Genomic DNA, 22,194 nt, shown 5'->3' on the forward strand with positions numbered 1-22,194 from the left:
ACATTTTGATCTATCTAGGGCAACCAACAGACTCTTTACCTAAATTGATGCAATCCTTCAAATAATATGGCCAATTATCAGGATACAAGATCAACATAGATAAAACCCAACTACTTTCATATAATTGTAGCCCACCAAGAGAAATTGAAAGTAGATATCCTTGGGCATGACAAACAGAGTCTTTCAAATATTTGGGCATCACTATGCCAAAAGATTTGGCAAGATTATCAGATTGCAATTATCAGCCTATATATAAAAAAATTAAGGAAGATATAACAAGGTGGAACCTAATTCCTTTTCTTGGTCTCAGTTCAAGGATTGAATCTGTTAAAATGAATATACTGCCCAGACTATCTCTTTCAGACCTTACCAATTGAGATTAACCAAAATCAATTCAATGAATGGAACAAGATGCTATCAAGATATATATGGCAAGGTAAAAGGTCTCAAAACTTTGCAATTAGCCAAGGAAAAGGGGGGATGGGGCCTACCTTCTCTTAGAGATAATTATTTTGCAGTACAGTTGAGAGCTGTGACATGCTGGTCCAACCCAGCGGAAGTGGTTGAGGCAGTTTTGAAGTTGCCATTTGAAGTTAAATTGGATAGCTATATGGACAGGAAAGGAATGGAGGGTTATGGGCTGAGTGCAGGTTGGTGGGACTAGGTGAGAGAAAGAGTTCGGCGGGACTAGGTGAGAGTAAGAGTTCGGCGTGGACTAGTAAGGCCGAGATGGCCTGTTTCCGTGCTGTAATTGTTATATAGTTATGTGGTTATAACCCATTATATGATGCTCAATGGAAAAACATTGAGGAGAGGATACTTTCCATCCCCATACAGGCAATTTTGGCTGATGACAACCTACAGTGTTACATAAATAATATTGACAACCCGTGGGTGAAATGGACTCTTAAAATATGGAAAACTATTATAAAAGAATATAAACCAGAGAGAGACGTTGCAATTCTTAAATGGTGTGCATATGACTGGATGCTAGATTTAAGGACTGGACAGCTAAAGGAATAACAGCTATTTGCAATATAATGAAAGAAGGAACACTGTTCAGTTTTGAAATGCTCAAAGAGAAACACTTAATAGAAAAACAAGACTTTAACCGGTACTTACAGATGCAACAGTATGTTAATAGCACGGTTAAAAATGTGACCAAGGCAAGTACATGTCTGATAGAGCTATTTAGAAAAGCATATAATTCAGACAATGGTAGTAAAATCATTTCAAGCATGTATAAGGGTTTGTCAAATCTTAAAACACATTCGACTTCATACATTAAAACAAAATGGGAGAAGGAATGAGGGATAATAATATCTGGGGAAAACTGGACAATAATATGGAGGTATCAATGGAAGTATACCAGTTCACAGAAATGGAGGGAGTTCGGGTGGAAACACTTGATAAGGTATTTTATTACACCCTCTCAGAAATCCTATTATGATAGTAACCCCCCGTTTGCTGGAGAAATTGTGGAAATCAAAATGCAAACCATTAACATATTTTCTGGGAACGCCCTGTTATCAAAGACTATTGGAGTGGGATACATAATGCCCTACAAGACATCTTTAAATGTGAAATACCCTTAGAGAGTAAGACCATATATTTTGGGTATATACCTTAAGAATGGTTGAAAAGAGATAAGTATTTAATGAATGTACTGCTGGTGTAACAGCATCTGTTAATCATAAATTGGAACAATTTTATTCATACTGGAAAAATGGTTTACATAACACCTCATAGGCCTGATTTTATTTTCACAAGTCAATGAATATGTTGTAAAAAAAGATCATTCCCCTTTGTACATAGTTTCCTTCTTTCGATTGTTCTTTCTTTCCTCCCCTTTCTATAAGTGTATACCTCAGATAAATATTATGTGGAGATTTGTGACAAATATGATTATATGAATTATATATGTACAGTACCTGAAATACACCTTATGGAAATATTTGATGATGAAATTCAATAAAAAATAAATTACTAAAAAAAGGAAAGGGTACAGAGGAGGTTTACCAGGATGCTGCCTGGTTTAGAGAGTATGCATTATGATCAGAGATTAAGGAAATCTTTGGAGAGAAGGAGGATGAGAGGAGACATGATAGAGGTATACAAGATATTAAGAGGAATAGATAGAGTGGACAGCAAGCGCCTCTTCCCCAAAGCACCACTGCTCAATACAAGAGGACATGGCTTTAAGGTAAAGGGTGGGAAGTTCAAGGGGGATATTAGACAAAGGTTTTTTACTCAGACAGTGGTTGGTGCCTGGAATGCATTGCCTGAGTCAGTAGTGGAGGCAGATACACTCGTGAAATTTAAGAGACTACGAGACAGGTATATGGAAGAATTTAAGGTGGGGGTTTATATGGGAGGCAGGCTTTAAGGGTCGGCACAACATTGTGGGCCGAAGGGCCTGTGCTGTGCTGTACTATTCTATGTTCTAATACATAACACACAATAACAGCTCCCTCTGTTAACACACAGTAACGGTTACACAGTGTTATAGTACCTCCTTCTTCCTTGTAGACTATTCTGGATACTGGTCCACCCAGGCCACTCTCATATTGAGCATAGACTGAGACTTTGTATGGAATCCGGGGCTGCAGAACACCTGTGGAAAAAGCAAGCTCATCATGATGTCTGCAACTACTTCTAGTTGCTTAAGAACTAAATCAGGAATGAATCAGCACATGGATATACATAAACTCAACACAGCTATCATTGATAGCCAAGATACCCAGTGATACTAGAAATATCACTAATGTTACAGATCATGATTTTATTTTCAGATTGTATTGGATCTTCTTCCCCTCTGCCATCCAATTGCTGAATGGACGTTCGACCCACGAACACTGCCTCACCGCTTTATATTTAAATGATATACTTACTGTAATTCATGTCTCTTTTCTCTGTTATTATGTATTACGTTGTACTGTTGCCACAAAGACCAACAAATTTCACAGCGTATGCTGGTGATATTAAACCTGATTCTACAGTACAAATTTATCTCTATATTCTCACTTCAAGTACTTACAGGTGAAGTTCACCACAGTTCAGATACACAGTAAATGTCCCTCTACATTATCCAACCAAACTCTCCTATTGGACTTGCAGCATGAGTTAAATGTTTATTTTTCATCATGTGAGTATCATGTGCAACACCAGCATTTACTGCATATCCCATAATTAATTGATTCTGGCTTTATAAGCTTTTTCAGATATTCATGAGTCACATATAGGTCAGACTAGTTACGAACAGCAGATTTTCTCTCCTAAAGGACAGATGTGTTCTTACACCAATCTAGTAATTTTGTGAACTTATTACCGCAGTCCTGGAATTATGCTCCTCCTATTATAGGTGGGATATCAGGGAGGAGTCCAGAACCCTTGTTGACTATCTTTGCAGGAAGTATGTCTAGCTGCAGCACCTTCAATCAGCATAGATCTCCTGGAGTTATGATTGTATGTAGTAGTGTTAGATTTGATCTTTCCGAATATTGTCAGGAATTGCCTTAGTGGAAGGTGCTCAGATAGGTGGAATTCATAATGTGCATTGAAGAGCTTTCATTGAAGCAGTACATACAACATCCTACAATGGAGGGGGTTATACTACATCTAATCTTTGGGAGTGAGGATGAGTAAGTAATAGAAGAGACTGTAGAGATTTTTTTTTGAAATAGTGACCGTAGTCCTGTAAGGTTAAAAGTAGTCAGGAGAAAATACATGGTTGAGGTAGTACCCTAAACTGGATTGGGGAAGGGAGTCAGATTTCAATAAGATAGGATCTTATAGAAGTAATGCACACAAAATGCTGCAGGAATTCAGCAGGCCAGGCAGTATCTATCAAGAGTAAACAGTTGACATTTCAAGCTGAGAACCTGCATCAGGACTGAAGGGTCCTGGCCTGAAAGGTCGACTGTTTACTCTTTTCCACAGATACTGTCTGGCCTGCTGAGTTCCTCCAGCATTTTGTATATATTGCTTTGATTTCCAGCATCTGCAGATTTTCTCTTGTTTAGGATCTGGAAGCAGCAACCATAGGTGAAAACAGCATCTCAAAAGTGGGAGGTATTTGAAAATGACCTAATAAGAACTTAGACTCATCATTGTCCCTGTAAGGTGAGAAGCAAAGATGGCAAGTTTGGGGACCTTTGCTAACAAACAATATTGAGTTGATAATGAAGCATATGTCAAATATCGGAAATTGGTATTGAGCAATTCCTTTGAGATTTATAGAGAATGTAGGAGAAAAATTAGCATGGCAAAAAGGGATCTTAAATGACATTGGCAAGCAAACTTAAGGAGAATCCTAAAACCCTCTTACAAGTATAAGCAGATACTAGCTACCTCCTAGATAGCTAAAAGGTACTAAATGGATAATGCATGTGTGAAGCCAGTGGATATGAGGAAATTATAAATGAATACTTATCAGTATTCACCAGGGAGAAGGATGTAGAGGCTTTAGAGTCTAAGCATATACATTCACTGCCACTTTGTTAGGTACCTCTGCTGATTAATATAAATATCTAATCAACCAATCATGTGGCAGCAACTGAATGCATAAAAGTATGCAGACATGGTCAAGAAGATCAGTTGTTCAGACCGAACATCAGGATGGAGAAGAAGTGTGATCTGCGTGATTTTGACCATGGAATGATTGTTGATGCCAGCCAGGTTGATTTGAGTATCTTAGAAACTGCTGATCTCCTGGTATTTTCACACTCAACAGTCTCTAGAGACTTCAGAGAATAGTGCAAGAAATTAAAAAAAACATTTGGTGAACAGCGGTTCTGTGGGTGAAAATGCCTTGTTAATGAGAGAGGTCAGAGGAGAATTGCCAGATTGGTTCAAGCTAACAGGAAGGTGTCAGTAATTCAAGTAACCATGCATTGCAACAGTAATGTGCAGAAGAGCATCTTTGAAAGTACAGTTCATCAAACCTTGAAGTGGATGGGGTAAAGCAGCTGAAGACGATGAACTTAAATTGGCTACTTTGTTAGGTATAGGAGGTACATCTGTATCAGGAAGGAGAAACTGTTATAAATACAGGCATTCATTAGGTAGATAAGTGCCCAGTACCTGATGCGATCTATCCAGGGATGCGAAGGGAAACAAATCAGGAGATGGCTGGGAGTCTGACAGAGGAAGTTGCATTTCCATTAGTCATAGTCTGTACCAGATTACTGGAGGATAATATGTTGTCCTTTTGTTCAAAAAGCAAGGTAGGGATAAGCCAGCAGTAGGAAAGTTGTTGGGGAAGATCCTGACAGGTAGGATTTAGAGTATGTTTAGGCATGGGCTGATTAGGAATAGACAGCATGACTTTGACATGGTAGGGGAGATCTTGTCTCACAAATCTGATTGAGGTTTTTGAGGAGGTAACAAGAAAATTGATGAAGGCAGCACAGTAGACATGATTTTTGTGTACTTCAGAAAGGCTTTTGACAAGGTCCCATATGATAGGTTGGTCTAGAATGTTAAGACACAAAGGATCCAAGGCTTGTTGGCAAATTGGATCCAGGATTTGCTTGGTGATAGGAGGTCAAGGATAGCGATGTATGTAAAACTTGGGATAAGAATAATAAGTGGTCTAATTAGTGACTTTGTGAACAATATGAAAATTCGTGCAGTTGTGTCTGGTAAAGGAATTCACCTTAGGACGCAGCAGTGTAGATGGGTTGGAAAGTGTGATGGACCCATGGCAGATGGTAATTTGAACATTGTTAGATAATGCACTCTGGGAAGTCTAATTCTCAACATATGGCAGCAACCTTAGGACTGATCATGTACAGAGGGACCTTTTACTGCAAGTTCCTAGTCCATGAAAATGAAAGCAGTGTAGGTATAGTAGTGAAAAACGGCTGAGGTATGCAGTATTGAAGTTGGGATATCATGGTGTAGCTCTAAAGTACATTGCTGAGACCAATGGTCAGACTATTGTGTACAGTTCCCCCAGTCTTAACCCTACAGGAAGAAGTTTAAGCAATAGAGAGATCGCAGAAGAGATTCACCAGGGTGTCCTTTGAAATAAAGGGTGTGATAAGGAGAAATTGGATAGACTGAGTCTGCTTTCCCTGGACTGAAGTAGGCATAGTGTGTCCTTACAAAGGTTTTTGAATTTATAAGGGGCATGGATAGGACAGATAGCCAGAGTATTTTACCAAGTGCATGAGGGTATAGAAATAGAGGGTAAAGGTTTAAGGCAAAACAGAAGTGTAAGGGAGATCTAAGAGGTAGGTTTTTACACAGAGAGGATGGTAGTTATCTGGAATAAGCTGCCAGAGGAAGTGGTACAGGTAGATACTGTATAGGATGTTTGAACAGGTACTTAGATAGGAAAGGTTTAGAGGGATACGGGCTTAAATGAGATTAGTGTACATGGGTGTCACAGTCAGTATGGATGAAGTAGGCTGAAGGGGCTCAATTTCCATCCTATATGATTCTACTAGTTATTTTTTAAATTACATTTTTTAGCAATATTTATATAAAAACTTTTGGGATTTGAATTTGGGTCTTTTGATTGATAATTCGGGTTACAGTACTCGTCTAGTAATCTCTGAATCACCACCATATTCTATGAACAAACCTTCCTCTCCAGCCATCATAAAAATTCAGTCAGGAGGCTACCTACCACTTTTGAAAGCCATACATTCCTCCAGTGCCGGTATTTTCTTCCATTCTGGTCCGTGTTCTGGCAAGTTCATGTTACTCCATTCCACCACAAAGTTGAGCACTTTTTTGGCTGGTGCCTTCCAGCACACTTGAATCTCATCATTATACTTGAGAGTAGTTAAATTCAATACAGGTGGCTGATCTGTGGAATAACATGTACAACAAACACCAAGAATGAGTTTAATCTCTCCTCCTAATTCAATGCTCACCCTTTGATACTTTAACCAAGCAGTTACTTGTGGTTGTTACATTTATCCTTTCCAGATTGTAGATGCTTCTGGCAAGGCCTAGCCTTTTATCCCTATACCCAACTCCCCTTGGACTAGTAGGTTTACAGACTTTTGGTGTGGGTCTAGAGTCACATACAGGCCAGATCAAGTAAGATACCAGATTGCCTCCCTTTAAGGAATAAAATGGATTTTAGTGACAGTCCAGCAGTTTCATAGTTTTCATAACCAATTATAGCATTTTGTTTCAGATTATTTACTGACTTAAATCTTCCAACATCCTTAATGAGGTACCAGGCATACAGGGTCACATTGAATTCCATTAGAAACATTTGTGTGTGTATAAGTACATGTCGAAGCTTGTAATCTATGTGCATGCATTGCTGTGCACAAGTTACTTAACCTATTCCCATAAGGCATGCTCTCCAATCCAGGCAACATCCTTGTAAATCTCCTCTGCACCCTTTCTATCGTATCCACATCCTTCCTGTAGTAAGGTGACCAGAACTGAACACAGTACTCCAAGTGGGGTCTGACCAAGATCTTATATAGCTGTAACATTGCCTCATGGCTCTTGAGCTCAATCCCAAGGTTGATGAATGCCAATACACCATACGCCCTCTTAGCAACACTGTCAACCTACCGAAATGAACAGCTTCACACTTATCTGGGTTGAACTCCATCTGCCACTTCTCAGTCCAATTCTGTATCCTATCGATGTCCCGTTGTAACCTCTGACAACCCTGCAGACCATCCACAACACCCCGCACTTTTGTATCATCAGCAAACTTACTAACCCACACTCCTACTTCTTCATCTATGTCATTTATAAAAATCACAAAGTGTAGGGGTCCCAGAACAGATCCCTGTGGAACACAACTGGTCACCAACCTCCATGTAGAATACAAACCATCTACAGCCACCCTTTGCCTTCTGTGGGCAAGCCAATTCTGGATCCACAAAGCAAGGTCTCCTTGTATCCCATACATCCTTACTTTCTGAATGAGGCTGCCACGGGGATCCTTATCAAATGCCTTACTGAAATCCATATACATTACATCCACTGCTCTACCTTCATCAATGACTTTTCAGAATCAGAATCAGGTTTATTATCACCGGCGTGTGACGTGAAATTTGTTAACTTAGTAGCAGTTCAATGCAATACATAATATAGAACAAAAAAAATCAATTACAATATACATATATTGAACAGATTAAAAATCGTGCAAAATACAGAAATACTGTATAGTTAAAAAAAGGTGAGGTAGTGTCCAAGGGTTCAATGTCCATTTAGGAATCGGGTGGCAGAGGGGAAGAAGCTGTTCCTGAATCACTGAGTGTGTGCCTTCAGGCTTCTGTATCTCCTTCCTGATGGTAACAGTGAGAAAAGGGCATGCCCTGGGTGCTGGAGGTCTTTAATAATAGTCGCTGCCTTTCTGAGACACCGCTCTCTAAAGAAGTCTTGGGTACTTTGTAGGCTAGTGCCTAAGGTGGAACTGACTAGATTTACAACCCTCTGCAGCTTCTTTCGGTCCTGTGCAGTAGCACCCCGCCCCCCACTCCATACCAGACAGTGATGCATCCTGTCAGAATGCTCTCCACGGTACATCTATAAAAGTTTTTGAGTGTATTTGTTAACATGCCAAATCTCTTCAAACTCCTAATGAAGTATAGCCGCTCTCTTGCCTTCTTTAAAACTGCATCGATATGTTGGCACCAGGTTAGGTCTTTAGAGATCTTGACACCCAGGAACTTGAAACTGCTCACACTCTTCACTTCTAATCCCTCTATGAGGATTGGTATGTGTTCCTCTATCTTACCCATCTTGAAGTCACATCTTGCTCCTGTACATACTCTCGTCACCACATGAGATTCTACCAACAACAGTTGTATCATCAGCAAATTTATAGATGGTATTTGAGCTATGCCTAGCCACACAGTCATGTGTATATAGAGAGTAGAGCAGTTGGCTAAGCACTGCTTATCATCCTCAAAGAATTCAATCAAATTCATAAGCACAACCTGCCCTTGACAAAGCCATGCTGATTATCCCTACTCAGATTATGTCTCTCCAAAAGCTCATAAATTCTGCCTCTCAGGATCTTCTCCAACAACTTGCCCAGCACTGAAGTCACATTCACTGATCTATAATTTCCTGGGTTATCTCTACTCCCTTTCTTGAACAATGGAACAACATTTGCAACCCTCCAATCCTCCAGTACTTCTCCCATCCCTATTGATGAAGCAAAAATTGTCGCCAGAGGCTCAGCCATCTCCTCTCGAACTTCCCACAGTAGCCTGGGGTATATCTCATCCGGTCCCAGCGACTTGTCAAACTTAATGCTTTTTGAGTTTTCCGGCACATCCTCTTTCTTAATATCTATATGCTCAAGCATTTCAGTCCACTGTAAGTCATCCCCACAATTGCCATGGTCCTTTTTCCTGGTGAATACTGAAGCAATTTTAATTTTGGTTTTATCATGGCTCCTCAGTACCCCCAATGACTGTCTTGATGACAAGGGAAGACCACCCTTGGAATTCAGCCCCTTTATCCATGTTTGGATAAAGAAAGAGATGTGTCTAGAGCAGCATACTGTAGTACTGGTGAAACTCTAAATCAACATCAATGAGTATGCTTGTATAGTAGTGAGTAAGTGCTTTGCTAATGACTTGTTTGGACAGTAATTAGCCAGATTTGATTTTCCTTCATTTTGTGAGTATAATTTTGGACACACCTGGGAAGATAGCAGTGTTCTCACTGTACTGGATGCTTGACCAGTGGTACAGCTGGTTCTGGAGTGTAGGTCTTCAATCTTACAGCAGAGGTATATTCTTGTCCCATAATGTTTGCTGTACCTAACACCCTTAGTAATTTCTTGATGTTATCTTGCCAGGAAACTAACTCCTGTGATGGAGAGGATCTCTGAAGAAAGCCAAGGTAGATTCCAATTGGTGCTTCTGGCTGAGTATGTTTGCGAATACTTCAATCTTGCCTTTGTCAATTATACTCTGTGCCTAGTCATCATGGGGATTTCTTTGAAGCCTCCTCCTTCTCATAAGCTGTTGAATTGTCCACCATCATTCACAACTAGATGGTGCAGTACTATAGAACATTGATCTAATCAGCTGGATGTATGATTATCTGTTTCTGTCTTTTGTGTGGTACGTTTTCTGTCAAGCATTTATGTGGTTCTGTAAATGCATATTTGCAGCGTATTGCTGTTTCCAATGTATTTTTCTGCCCTCCTGATTGAACTAGGGGTGATCTTCAGCTTGATGATAAGGTAAAGTGCAAGTGATGCCAGTTTATAAATTTATAGATTATGGTAAAATAGTTTTCTGCTGCTAATCAGAAATCAGGTTTATTATCACCGGCATGTGGCATGAAATTTGTTAATTTAGCAGCAACAGTTGATTGCAATACATAATCTAGCAGACAGAGAGAAAAAAAAAATAAGTTAAAAAACATAATAAATAAAGAGGTAAATCAATTACGTATATTTAATAGATTTTTAAAAATGTGCAAAAAGAGAAATATAGTATATTAAAAAAAGTGAGGTAGTGTCCAAAGCTTCAATGTCCATTTAGGAATCGGATGGCAGAGGGGAAGAAGCTGTTCCTGAATTGCTGAGTGTGTGCCTTCAGGCTTCTGTACCTCCTACCTGATGGTAACAGTGAGAAAAGGGCATACCCTGGGTGCTAGAGGAGCTTAATAATGGACGCTGCCTTTCTGAGACATCGCTCCCTAAAGAAGCCCTGGGTACTTTGTAGGCTAGTGCCCAAGGTGGAGCTGACTAGATTTAAAACCCTCTGCAGCTTCTTTCGGTCCTGTGCAGTAGCCCCCACCCCCCATACCAGACAGTGATGCAGCTTGTCAGAATGCACTCCACAATACAACTATCGAAGTTTTTGAGTTTATTTGTTGACATGCCAATTCTCTTCAAACTCCAAATAAATATAGCTGCTGTCTTGCCTTCTTTATAACTACATCGATATGTTGGGACCAGGTTAGATCCTCAGAGATCTTGACACCCAGGAACTTGAAGCTTCTCACTCTCTCCATTTCTGATCCCTCTATGTGGATTGGTATGTGTTCCTTCGTCTTACTCTTCCTGAAATCCACAATCAGCTTTTTCGTCTTATTGACATTGAGTGCCAGGTTGTTGCTGCGGCACCATTCCACTAGTTGGCATATCTCACTCCTGTACGCCTTCTCGTCACCACCTGAGATTCTACGAACAATGGTTGTACCGTCAGCAAATTTGTAGATGGTATTTGAGCTATGCCTCGCCACATAGCCATGTGTATACAGAGTAGAGCAGTGGGCTAGGCACACACCCCTGAGGTGCACCAGTGTTGATTGTCAGCGAGGAGAAGATGTTATCACCAATCTGCACAGATTGTAGTCTTCCGGTTAGGAAGTCGGGGATCCAATTGCAGAGGAAGGTACAGAGGCCCAGGTACTGCAACTTCTCAATCAGGATTGTGGGAATGATAGTATTAAATGCTGAGCTATAGTCGATGAACAGCATCCTGTGTGTAGGTGTTTGTGTTGTCTAGGTGGTCTAAAGCCGTGTGGAGAGCCATTGAGATTGCGTCTGCCGTTGACCTATTGTGGTCTATAGTATCTCACAGACGCTGACTTTGAGCTGCTGGATTTGTTCTGAGGCTGTCCTGTTCACAGCATGTGATCTATCCTGCACAAAACCATGATGACTCCTGGCTGGTCCCTGTCTTCCCAAGTAAATATAAATCTAGTCTCTCGTGATCTTTTCCAACAACTTTCTTACCATTGATGTAACCGGCCTGTAGTTTCCAGGCTTAGCCTTATCATCCTTTTTTACCAAAAGGCCAACAGTACCTATCCTTCAGTTTTCTGGTATTCTGACCTGTGGCTAACGAAGCTGCAGAAATGTCCATCCAAGTCCTGGCAATTCTGTAGGTTTAGTCCTTGAGTTGGCTCATTCACTATCTCCCATAGACTTAATTCAGAAGATAAGGCCTTCAGGGCTTGTCCAGCTTAAGTCAGTGTGCTGCATCCAACCATTTTGTCCTTCTTCCAGGTGTTATGCATCATAGAGGAACACTATTCATCAGCTGAAGGACAGTAGGTGGAGATCAGAAGATTTCTTTGCCTGTATTTGACCTGATGCCTTGGAACCAAGCACAGACAAGGAGCCTGGGGTAAATGCCAATGGCTACTCCCTTCCATCTGTTTATTAGCACTTCTGGTGGGTTTAACTTGCTGGTAGGATAATATGTGTCCACGATCTAGCACACTGTCTGTAAATCATGGTCCTATGAGTAAAATAATATCATGCTGGTGCTTCACAAATATGTCTGTTTTTGACAAAGATTTTTCAAAATTAATTGGGCTAGAAGTCACTCAGCTATTTACAAATCAAATGTCTATGTTACTTGCTGGATAGTTTGGCTGTCTTACTCTTTCTTTTTTCAACATAGTGATAATGGTACTATGATGAAGATGGCACCAGAGGTTATTGCAGGGGTGGGGGCAGGGGGCAGGGGAGACTTTGGAGTTCTGACATTTCTGTCATTCACTTTCTTAGGGATTTTTTTTTCTGTTTTGTGGATGTCTGTGAAGAGTAAGAATTTCAGGTTGTATACTGTATACATTCTCTGAACCGTTGAGGAATTTGCTTGGCCATTTCAAAGGCAACTTTGTTAGTGGATCCTGAACCACACGGAAGCCAAACCAGGTGATGATGGTAGATTTCCACCCCTGAAGGGCATTAACAAATTAAATTTGTTTTTATAATTGGTTGTTTTGTTGACATCATTACCAATTTATTTTATAATTCCTGATTATTAATTTGGATTTAATGTCCGTGATTGTCATGTAGAATTTGATTTCAGGGTTCTGGAGCCATTCTTTTGGTTTCTAGGCTATTAGACCAGTTCCTAATCAACTGTGTGAATAGGAACAAGATGTCAAACTGGTGAAGTTGCAGAACATAGCAACATGCTAATCAGCAAAAACATTTGTAATTGGCAGAGCAAAAGCAATCCCATAAACAAAGCATCAGATCATATTTCTGCAGTCCTGCTGATTGATACAAATGCTGATGAACAAAATCAGAATCAGGCTTAATGTCACTGGCATATGTCATGAAATTTGTTGTTTTGCAGCAGCAGCACATTGTAATATGTTCAAAAATAATAAAATAATGACTACAGTATAACAATATATATATGTTATAACTATATGTGTGTGTGTGTGTGTGTGTGTGTGTGTGTAATTAAATAAGTAGTGCAAAAATAGAGGGAAAAAAGAAAAAATAATGAGATAGTGTAAACACGAGGAATTCTGCAGATGCTGGAAATTCAAGCAACACACATCAAAGTTGCTGGTGAACGCAGCAGGCCAGGCAGCATCTCTAGGAAGAGGTACAGTCAACGTTTCGGGCCGAGACCCTTCGTCAGGACTAACTGAAGAAAGAGCTAGTAAGAGATTTGAAAGTGGGAGGGGGAGAGGGAGATCCAGGATGATAGGAGAAGACAGGAGGGGGAGAGATGGAGCCAAGAGCTGGGCAAAAGGCATATGAGAGAATCATGGGACAGGAGGCCCAGGGAGAAGGAAAGGGGGGAGGGGGGGGAAACCCAGAGGATGGGCAAGGGGTATAGCGAGAGGGACAGAGGGAGTAAAAGGAGAGAGAAAGAAAGAATGTGTGTATATAAATAAATAACGGATGGGGTACGAGGGGGAGGTGGGGCATTAGCGGAAGTTAGAGAAGTCAATGTTCATGCCATCAGGTTGGAGGCTACCCAGACGGAATACAAGGTGTTGTTCCTCCAACCTGAGTGTGGCTTCATCTTTACAGTAGAGGAGGCCGTGGATAGACATACCAGAATGGGAATGGAATGTGGAATTAAAATGTGTGGCCACTGGGAGATCCTGCTTTCTCTGGCGGACAGAGCGTAGGTGTTCAGCAAAATGAAATGAGATAGTGTACCTGGGTTCATTGTAAATTCAAGAACCTCATGGCTGTGGGGAAAAAGCTGTTCTTAAAATGTTCAGTGTGTGTCTTCACGTTCCTGTGCCCCTTACTTGATGTTAGCAATAAGAAGAGAGCATGTCCTGGGTGATTAGGTCCTTAATGAGGGGTGCACCTTTTTGAGGCATCACCTTTTGAAGATAGCCCCACGATGCTAGTGCCTATGGTGGAGTTCGGTGAGCTTGTAACTTTCTGCAGCTTTTCCCAATCCTGTTAGAATGCAACCAATTAGAATGCTCTCCATGGTACATCCAAATAAATTTGCAATAGTCTTTAGTGACATACCAAATCTTCTCAAACTCTTAATGAGATTTAGCCGCTGTTGTGTGTTCTTTGTAATTGCTTCAAGTTATTGGGCTCAGGATATATCTTCAGAGATGTTGACATCCGTAAGCTTAAAACTGCTCACCCCTTGATGAGGGTGTGTGTTCCCTCAACTTCCCCTTCTTAAAGTCCACTGAAGGATGAGACCACCAAGAATCCAAGTGCGAAAGACAAAGCTGAAGTGCCTGCAGTCACATTCAGTGAGAATCGCATAGTGGATGATCCAACTTGACTTCCTCCTGAAATTAGTCTTTTGTCAATTTGGTTCACTCCATATTTAGAAATAGATGAAAGCACTGGATACAACAATGGCTATGGGACCAAACAATTGACTGGATACAGGACTGAAAGCTTGCATTCCTGAACTTGCTGTGTCTGTAATCAGTCTGGTGCTACTGACTGTGTGGAAAACTGCACAAGTATAGCAGGACAAATTAAATCTGGCTATTTGCTGCCAAGCAGTGTTCTCCTAGTCATTAGCAAAGTAATGGAAGGTGTCATTGCCAATGCTGTCAAGTGGCACTTACTCATTACTAATGTGCTTACCTGATTTGGGATTTGCTAGGACCACCTAGGTCCATACCTCATCGTGGTCTTAGACCAAATATAGGTAAGAGAGTTGAGTTCTAGTGAAGAGGTGAATGTGACTGCATTTGACATCAATCCAGTAATTAACTGAATGTGGCAGCAAGCAGCCCTGATAATGCTGATGTCAAAGGGTATCCTAGGTCCAATGTTTCAGTGGCTTGAATCGTACCTGGCACAAAAGGAGACGGTTATAGTTATTGGAGCCAAATATCCCTGATTAGGACATCATTGAGGGTCCTACTCCTCAATGACCTTAGACTGTCAAAAGGTCAGAAGTGGAGATACTTGCTGATGATTGCACAATGGTCAATGAAAACTTGTAGTTCTTCGCTAAACAAAGCAACATTCAGGCATAGACTGATAAGTAGCCAAGTAATGTTTACGCTGCAACCAAGAAGTAATAATTTCAACGAGAGAGTCTTAACTACCTACTATTGATAGTCAATGGCATTATTGAGTGCTCCATCATCAACATCCAGGGAGTTACTGCTGACTGGGAACACAAATAATCCAGCCAAATAAGTATGGTGGTAGCATGTGCAAGACAGAAGCTAGATCTTTTGCACTAAGTAATGCATCGTCGGGTGTATGAAAGAATACTCTCTATTTATCTAGTGTGGTTGCAGTACCATTCAAAAAAAGGTGCCTTCTTAGTTAAGTCTCTGTCCTTGAACCTACATATTCATATCCACCACCATTGGCACAGAATGGCTGCAGTGTAGCCCATCTACAAAATGCAGGCCTTGGCTGATCTGACAACATTTTGCTAACCTACGTCCTCTGTCACCAAAAACGATAAATGCTACAGGTGCATTGAGGGCATGACCAGCTGCAGGTTCTCTTCAAGATGCAAACCATTATCTGTACAGTATCTGCCCTTTATTGCAAGTCACACTGAATTCTCAAACTCCAAACCTAACACAGCCAATGGAGCACCTTCACTAGAAGGATGGCAACTGTTCAAGATCATGGCTCAGCATCATTTCTGAAAGGCTTTTAGGGATGGACTAATTCTTGGCACCAGCGATGCCTAGATTCCAAAAAAAATATATATATAAATGTCCAAGCTCGGGCATTGACAGATGCATTAGAATGTTCACTGGGACAGTTCTCTGTGAGGGCACTTGAATGAATGTGTTATGGATATGTTTACCTTTAACCAGATTGAGTTTAGCCGGCTCAGTAGCTCCAACAGAGTTGTAAGCAGTGACATTCACATGCCGAGTGTTCTCAGACAGGCTGATGTTGCAGCAGGTAACGGTGGTCACCTTGCTCATTTCTTCTCCATCCCCTTCACTCACAGAGTATTGGCGAATTATTCCTCTTGCTTGATGTTGTTCAAGAGGCTGCAAAACCCAATTCCCACCCCCCCCCCCCACCAAAAAACAAATTATTGCTTTTTGATTGAGAGACTCGGTGAAAGGCCAAGGGGTTTATGACAGAACGCTAAGCAAAGCAAAAAAAGAACTGTCTTTACCAAACACGATGAAACACCTTTGAAATTTAAAAGCCCACTGATTTAAGAGCAGAGGCCAAGGGATAAGGTTACACTTTTGTCAGGTCCTGAGATCTAATGAGTGAGTGGGAAATACACAGAATATCAAGGAAGAGTATGTTGCATCAAGTCTTTGGAGCATCAGAAGAAGAGCATAGAAAGTGGACCTTTATATGATTACTGAGAGAAAAGGCCACCGAAGTTTGCAACAGAGAGATTTTGGAACTTAATGGCAAAGACTTTAAGAGTTGGAGTCAGAGTAGAAAGAACATTCGAAACTTCAATTAGAATTGAACCTTGAGGAATTGAATAATAATAATTTATCAGTGAAAGGCAGAGAAAGATCAAAGACGTGTGAGAGACCCAAAATATGCAACCCTTACAATCAGCAGTGCAACCTGTGGTATAGACTAGACATAAAGAAACTGTAGTTGAAGAAATAGAAACAGCAAAGGTGCCTGTTAGATCATAGTGTCAAGGTTCACCCAGCAGGTCATGAAGGTCTGCAATTCAACGGTAGACAACTCGAGTGGATAATTCAGTGCAAAACAGGAAGAGGCAACATTTGTAGTAGAAGCTATTATTTAACTCTTAAGGTGATTCTGGTATTAATGAAAAATGAAATGACCTTCAATCATCAATTCAGAGAGGAAGTAAACCAGCTATACAGTGTGTCACTGTTGTGCAGCCTCAACAGTTCCAGTGATCCAGATCCTGACTACTATTTCAGTCTTTGTGTAGCTTGCACATTCTCCCTATATGGACTTTTCCCAGTACTTCAGTTCCCTACCACATCTCAAAGTCATGCTAGTTGATAGGTTAATTAACTACAGTGAATTATCCTTAATGTAGTTGGGTGGGAGTTGATGCCCATTTGATACAGAATAGGTCACAGGGAAACTACTGGGAGAATGGAATTGCTCTGAAAGCCACTATAGACTCAATGGGATTAATGGTTTCATTCCATTTTGTAAGGGAACATAAAATAATATAGTAGCACCTTTGTAAGGAGAGCCTGATGAAGGAAGAAGGCAGCTAACAGCTTGCAAAATGCTCAAGCCAAGTTTTACCAAACAAGCATCAGTAACCCTGCTGACAATGTAATCATGGCATTTTCTGTCCCATAATCAATTCTGCATAGCTTGGGCTGGTGATTGTCTTCTGAACTGATCATTCAACCTTGTTCCTTGGCTGTACTGTTGATGCATCCTTGGGAAGATGACTAATTTTTGGACAAATCACTTCTACTAATGATCAGCCCTTGGAATGGTGCTCTTCCTTCTCCACACTCCTTGGACTGATGACCAGATATTATACCGTTGACTAGTCTTTGCACCTCATACTCTTTTCTCCATCCAATGGCTTAGTATCATTTGTAACCATATAGCTAATATTAGCTAACAAGAAAGGGACCCTCTGACTTTTCAAGGTGAGGTGGACACTACACAGTATGCTTAATCACTGAGAAGCTTAATTCTATTGAATCAACAAATCAAATGGAAAATTGTCGGTTAAAAATTCTGGGGATAAGTTCTGCAGTATGCATATTTCAGGGCTGTAAAGAATAATCCTACCCACCATTATCTATAAAGAGGGCTGCCTTGACAGTGCAAAGAATATGAAAGTTTAACTGATTAATGTCAGAGTGCTGAATCGTTGGGCCAGTGAGATAATATGGAAGAAATTGGAACAGTTTACTCTGTACCTTCCACAGTAGAGTAATAGAACCTTGTCTTCTTTGCATAAACCACACATCGAGAACACCGTCAGGACCTAGGATTCAAATGAGAGCAGGACAGGTACATCTAAATTCAAGTTCGAAGTGTTATACAGAGGGGTCTTGGGTATATATTGCTCAAAGCATGGCTATGTCATGTCAAAGCAAAATGTGTGAATTTAAGAGTAAGATGTGTACGGTAAATCAGAGAATGTTATAGTTCGGAATGCATGATTTATCAGGGAGTTTTACATAAATAGTTGTGGGTCTTTTCCTGAGTTGCAAGAGTTTATCTGAGATGTATGAACTGTATTAGACTGAGGATGTGGTATATACAGAATTTCAGAGAGACTGCAATATATCACGGAGTGCTGCAAACAAGAGTATTGATTTTTTCATGGGTTGTTACAGTGGAGAGTATGGGGTGTATTACAGAGTTGTATCTTCTTGAATTTAGAAGGAATGTGATGTAGATCTGTTTTTCTTGTAGGAGAATCGAGAACTATGGGCCACTGATTAAAAATAAGGAGTTGTCCATCTATGATAGAGGTGAGACGATTTTTTTTCCTTTCAGAGAATCAGAAAAGTTTGAAACACTTCTCAAATTATGGTGGAAGAAGAGTCTTTGGATATTTTTAAAGTATAGGGTGATACTTGATAGGCTACGGTGGTGAAAGGTTTCCATGAGTTGATTGGAATGAGGAATTGAAGTTACAGTCAGATCATCCATGACCTTATTAAATGGTGTAGCAAGCTTAATGGGCCAACTGGCCTAATCCTTCTCCTAATTTGTATATTTGAATCTGTGTGTACCAGAGAATGTTACAGTGAGGAGCATGGAGTACAGAATAGAGTTTCCTTGACTTGTATGGAATACCAGAGAATGTTACAGCAAGGAGAGTGGTGTACAGTTTGGAGTGTTTCCATGACGTGGGGTAATCCCATGGAAAGTTGAAGTAAGGAATGTATGGTATATTATACAAGGGTCCAATCAGGTGTATGGGATCTGGTCACATTTAACATATTTATCGGAGTTCTTTGAAGAGGTAACGTCTGTTGTGGGAAAAGGGAAACAAGTGAAAGTACTATATATACAGTACACAATGTTATCGTAAAATGTACTGAGACACTTCAGTGAATGGTACTCAGTACATATCGTAGGACCAGAGTTCCCAAACTTTTTTATGTCATGGATCCTTACCATTTTCTGAGGGGTCCATGGACCCCAGGTTGGAAACTCCTGGGGTAGGAAGTTACTGTGAAGAAGGGTTTGGGATATATCTTGGAGTGTTTCAATGCTGGATGTTAGGTATATCCATATTATGATGAGGTACGTTGGGTATATCATCACCAACCGGATGGTTGTGCTTAATGTTACATTGAGGAAGTGGTTCCCACTTACTGGCCTCTCGGGTCCTGGCTCTGATCACTGAACTCCAATTACTCCACAATTTTCTGTTTGTCTCTCCATCTCGTCCGCATCGGATACGGAATTCATACCATGTAAATGTTTGTAGTTCTTCCAGACAGTAACTTATTGCTTGGACTTCAATTTCATCATGTGAAACCTTTAACAAAAAGAGTAATTAGTTAACTACGTTTCACAGAAAGCAAGAGTCTCCTCATTTTTGGACTTTCTTCCATTAGTGCTGTGGTCAGAGAGATTCCTTTTTCTAGTAGGCACTTGACACACTATTAAGAGAGGCACCAAAGGAGAAATCACTGGCTTTTATTATTACTTATTGCGGCAATTAGCCAACAATTGTCACCTATTCCCAATTTTTCTTGAGTTTCTTTCTTGAACTGCTGAAGTCTGTGGGATGAAAGTGTTGTGCTGCTGGTGGGCACTTACGGGGTTTAAACCAAGCTTACAACATACTTCAAAACCAAATTGGTGTACAACTTGTAGGGGAACTAGTGGGTGACCGTGATTCCGTGTACCCACTGTCCTCTAATAAATCTTAAGATAGTATTTGGTAACATGTACATACTTTATTAATACATTTACTTTGAACATTTTTCTTAATAGTAAAACTTATGCTTTGAGTAGTACTTCTGGAATAGTTGGCTGACTAATGATATTTGGGGAAGACCATCTCACTTGATGTAGTCTATGAATGATATCTTACCCATTGTTGTACTTTACTTTTTAATTGCCCTTAGAAATGGGTTAGCAAGCAATGCGAAGGTATTAAAGATAGACAACAAATACAAGGCTCACTAGCGACGTCCACTTCAGATATTGGAAATGAAAGGTAATGGAAGTGTATTTTGTGCCTTTCTCTACAAGTGTATAAAGTACACTTCCACAGTGTGCCAATGCTGTAGTGAGTGGATGTGTAAGATGGTGGATAAAATGCCAATCAAAGAAGATATTTTGCCCTGGATAGTGCAGAACTTCTGATGAGTTGGTGCAGCTGCAGTTGTCCACATGTGGAAAGTATTTCGTCATATTCCTGACTATGACATGTGGATGTTGGAACAGATTTGGGTGTCAGGAGGTGCCCATGACTCATGTACACAAAGCCCTAATCAGACCTGTCTTACCCCATTGAAGACAGGCCCAAATAAAATCATATCATACCACCACAAACGAACATAGATTTCAGATCATCCCACTCCAATCCAACACTCCTGAATATAGAACGTGAAACAGAGTGCTCTGATCCAAAACTTCTGAGCATGAACAATGGCTCCAGATTAAACCACTCCTTCCTGCTACTGATGAGCATAGACTCTATATCAGTTCAATTTTACCATGTCCTATACATGGACTGTAGTTCAAAGCACTTGGACTCAACACTCATGAAGGGAGACTCAACATCAGATCTCTCTGACCCATCACTTGTAAACATAGACCCCTAATCTGAGCACTCCCACCAGCCACTCATGAACACAAACTCCAGGTCACATTTTTGTGACGCCATTCATGTATACAGATCCTGGATCAAACCTTTCCTACCCATCGCTTATGGACATGGGCATGAAATCAGTCTGTCATTACCCTTCACTTGGATTGATAGGTTTAGTTATTTGTTGGGAGCAATAAGCTTTCCGGAAACATTGCTGATGAGAGGCGAACAATCATTCTTACCCCATGTGTATTGTTGCATCCCTCACCACTCACTGTGAGGGAGACCAGCCCAAGGTTCGCTACCATCAAATGCTGAAGTGCCCGGGCCAGAAACCGACTTACCTCAGTCCAATTTTTCTGGCCTGCCAATCTGTACTGCAGCTCAAACTGGAAATTAGCTGACAGGTCGAGGTTGGTGGGTTTTGTCCACTCTATCATAATTATTGTCGGATCATCCAATGCAGGCATGGCAGACACATTAGCTGGAGGATAGGGCTTCACTAAAGCAAGAACAAAACACAGCATTCAGTAATTTGAACAATCCTTGAAAGAATCACTTACTGAGTTACAGCAGCTTCTGAGGGCAATCTGCAGCAGATGCTGCTATCTACAGGCAGAATGAAAGAAAGGACAACAGTTAGAATTCCAGCCCAATAAACAATGCTGTGCAGTGAATGTGTGCATGACAGTGTGTACAATTAATATCTGTGCAACTTGCAATAAGTGTCGGTTCCTGTGGATCTGTATCCCAATATGTATCAGTGTCTGTGAGACTGCAGCTCAGTGAGAATTGTGTCTGTGGAACCGTAACCATTAAGTCAGTGTCTTTGGACATAAGAGTATGTTCTTGTAGCTCAGTTAACTTGGTTTGTTATTGTCACATGTACTGAGGTACAGTGAAAATCTTTGTCGTGCATGCCATTGATACAGATCATTTCATTACAACAGTGCATTGAGGTAGTACAAGGGAAAAGAATAACAAAAATGCAGGATAAAGTGTCACAATTAGAGAATAAGAGCGGTGCAGGTAAACAATAAGGTGTAAAACCATAATATTGTGAGGTAAAGAGTTCATCTTATTGTATTAGGGGATCATTCAATAGTATTATAGTATCAGGATAGAAGCTGTCCTTGAACCTGATGTATGTGCTTTCAGGCTTAAATATCCCTGCCCCATGGGATAGGGTGAGAAGAGAAAATTTTCTGGGTGGGGACGAGGTCTTTGGTTATGTTGGCTACTTTACCGAGGCAGTGAGAAGTGTAGACAGAGATCATGGAGCAGATGCTTAGCGCCTGTG

General features: G+C 40.6%; 1 protein-coding gene across 1 annotated transcript in view; it reads right to left on the reverse strand.

The window, feature by feature from the left end:
* The window catches only part of LOC140191129 (interleukin-12 receptor subunit beta-2-like), a 62,472-nt gene that overhangs the window by 21,395 nt on the left and 18,883 nt on the right, over nt 1-22,194 (reverse strand). The window contains exons 5-10 of the mRNA XM_072248238.1: nt 21,239-21,396; nt 19,445-19,610; nt 18,031-18,098; nt 15,984-16,176; nt 6,635-6,817; nt 2,513-2,614 (exon numbers count right to left, since the gene is read on the reverse strand). Of these exons, the coding sequence (XP_072104339.1) occupies nt 2,513-2,614; nt 6,635-6,817; nt 15,984-16,176; nt 18,031-18,098; nt 19,445-19,610; nt 21,239-21,396 (870 nt within the window). The remainder of the gene's footprint in view (nt 1-2,512; nt 2,615-6,634; nt 6,818-15,983; nt 16,177-18,030; nt 18,099-19,444; nt 19,611-21,238; nt 21,397-22,194) is intronic.

Source organism: Mobula birostris, chromosome 32 (genome assembly GCF_030028105.1).
Source record: "Mobula birostris isolate sMobBir1 chromosome 32, sMobBir1.hap1, whole genome shotgun sequence".
NCBI classification, from domain to species: domain Eukaryota; kingdom Metazoa; phylum Chordata; class Chondrichthyes; order Myliobatiformes; family Myliobatidae; genus Mobula; species Mobula birostris.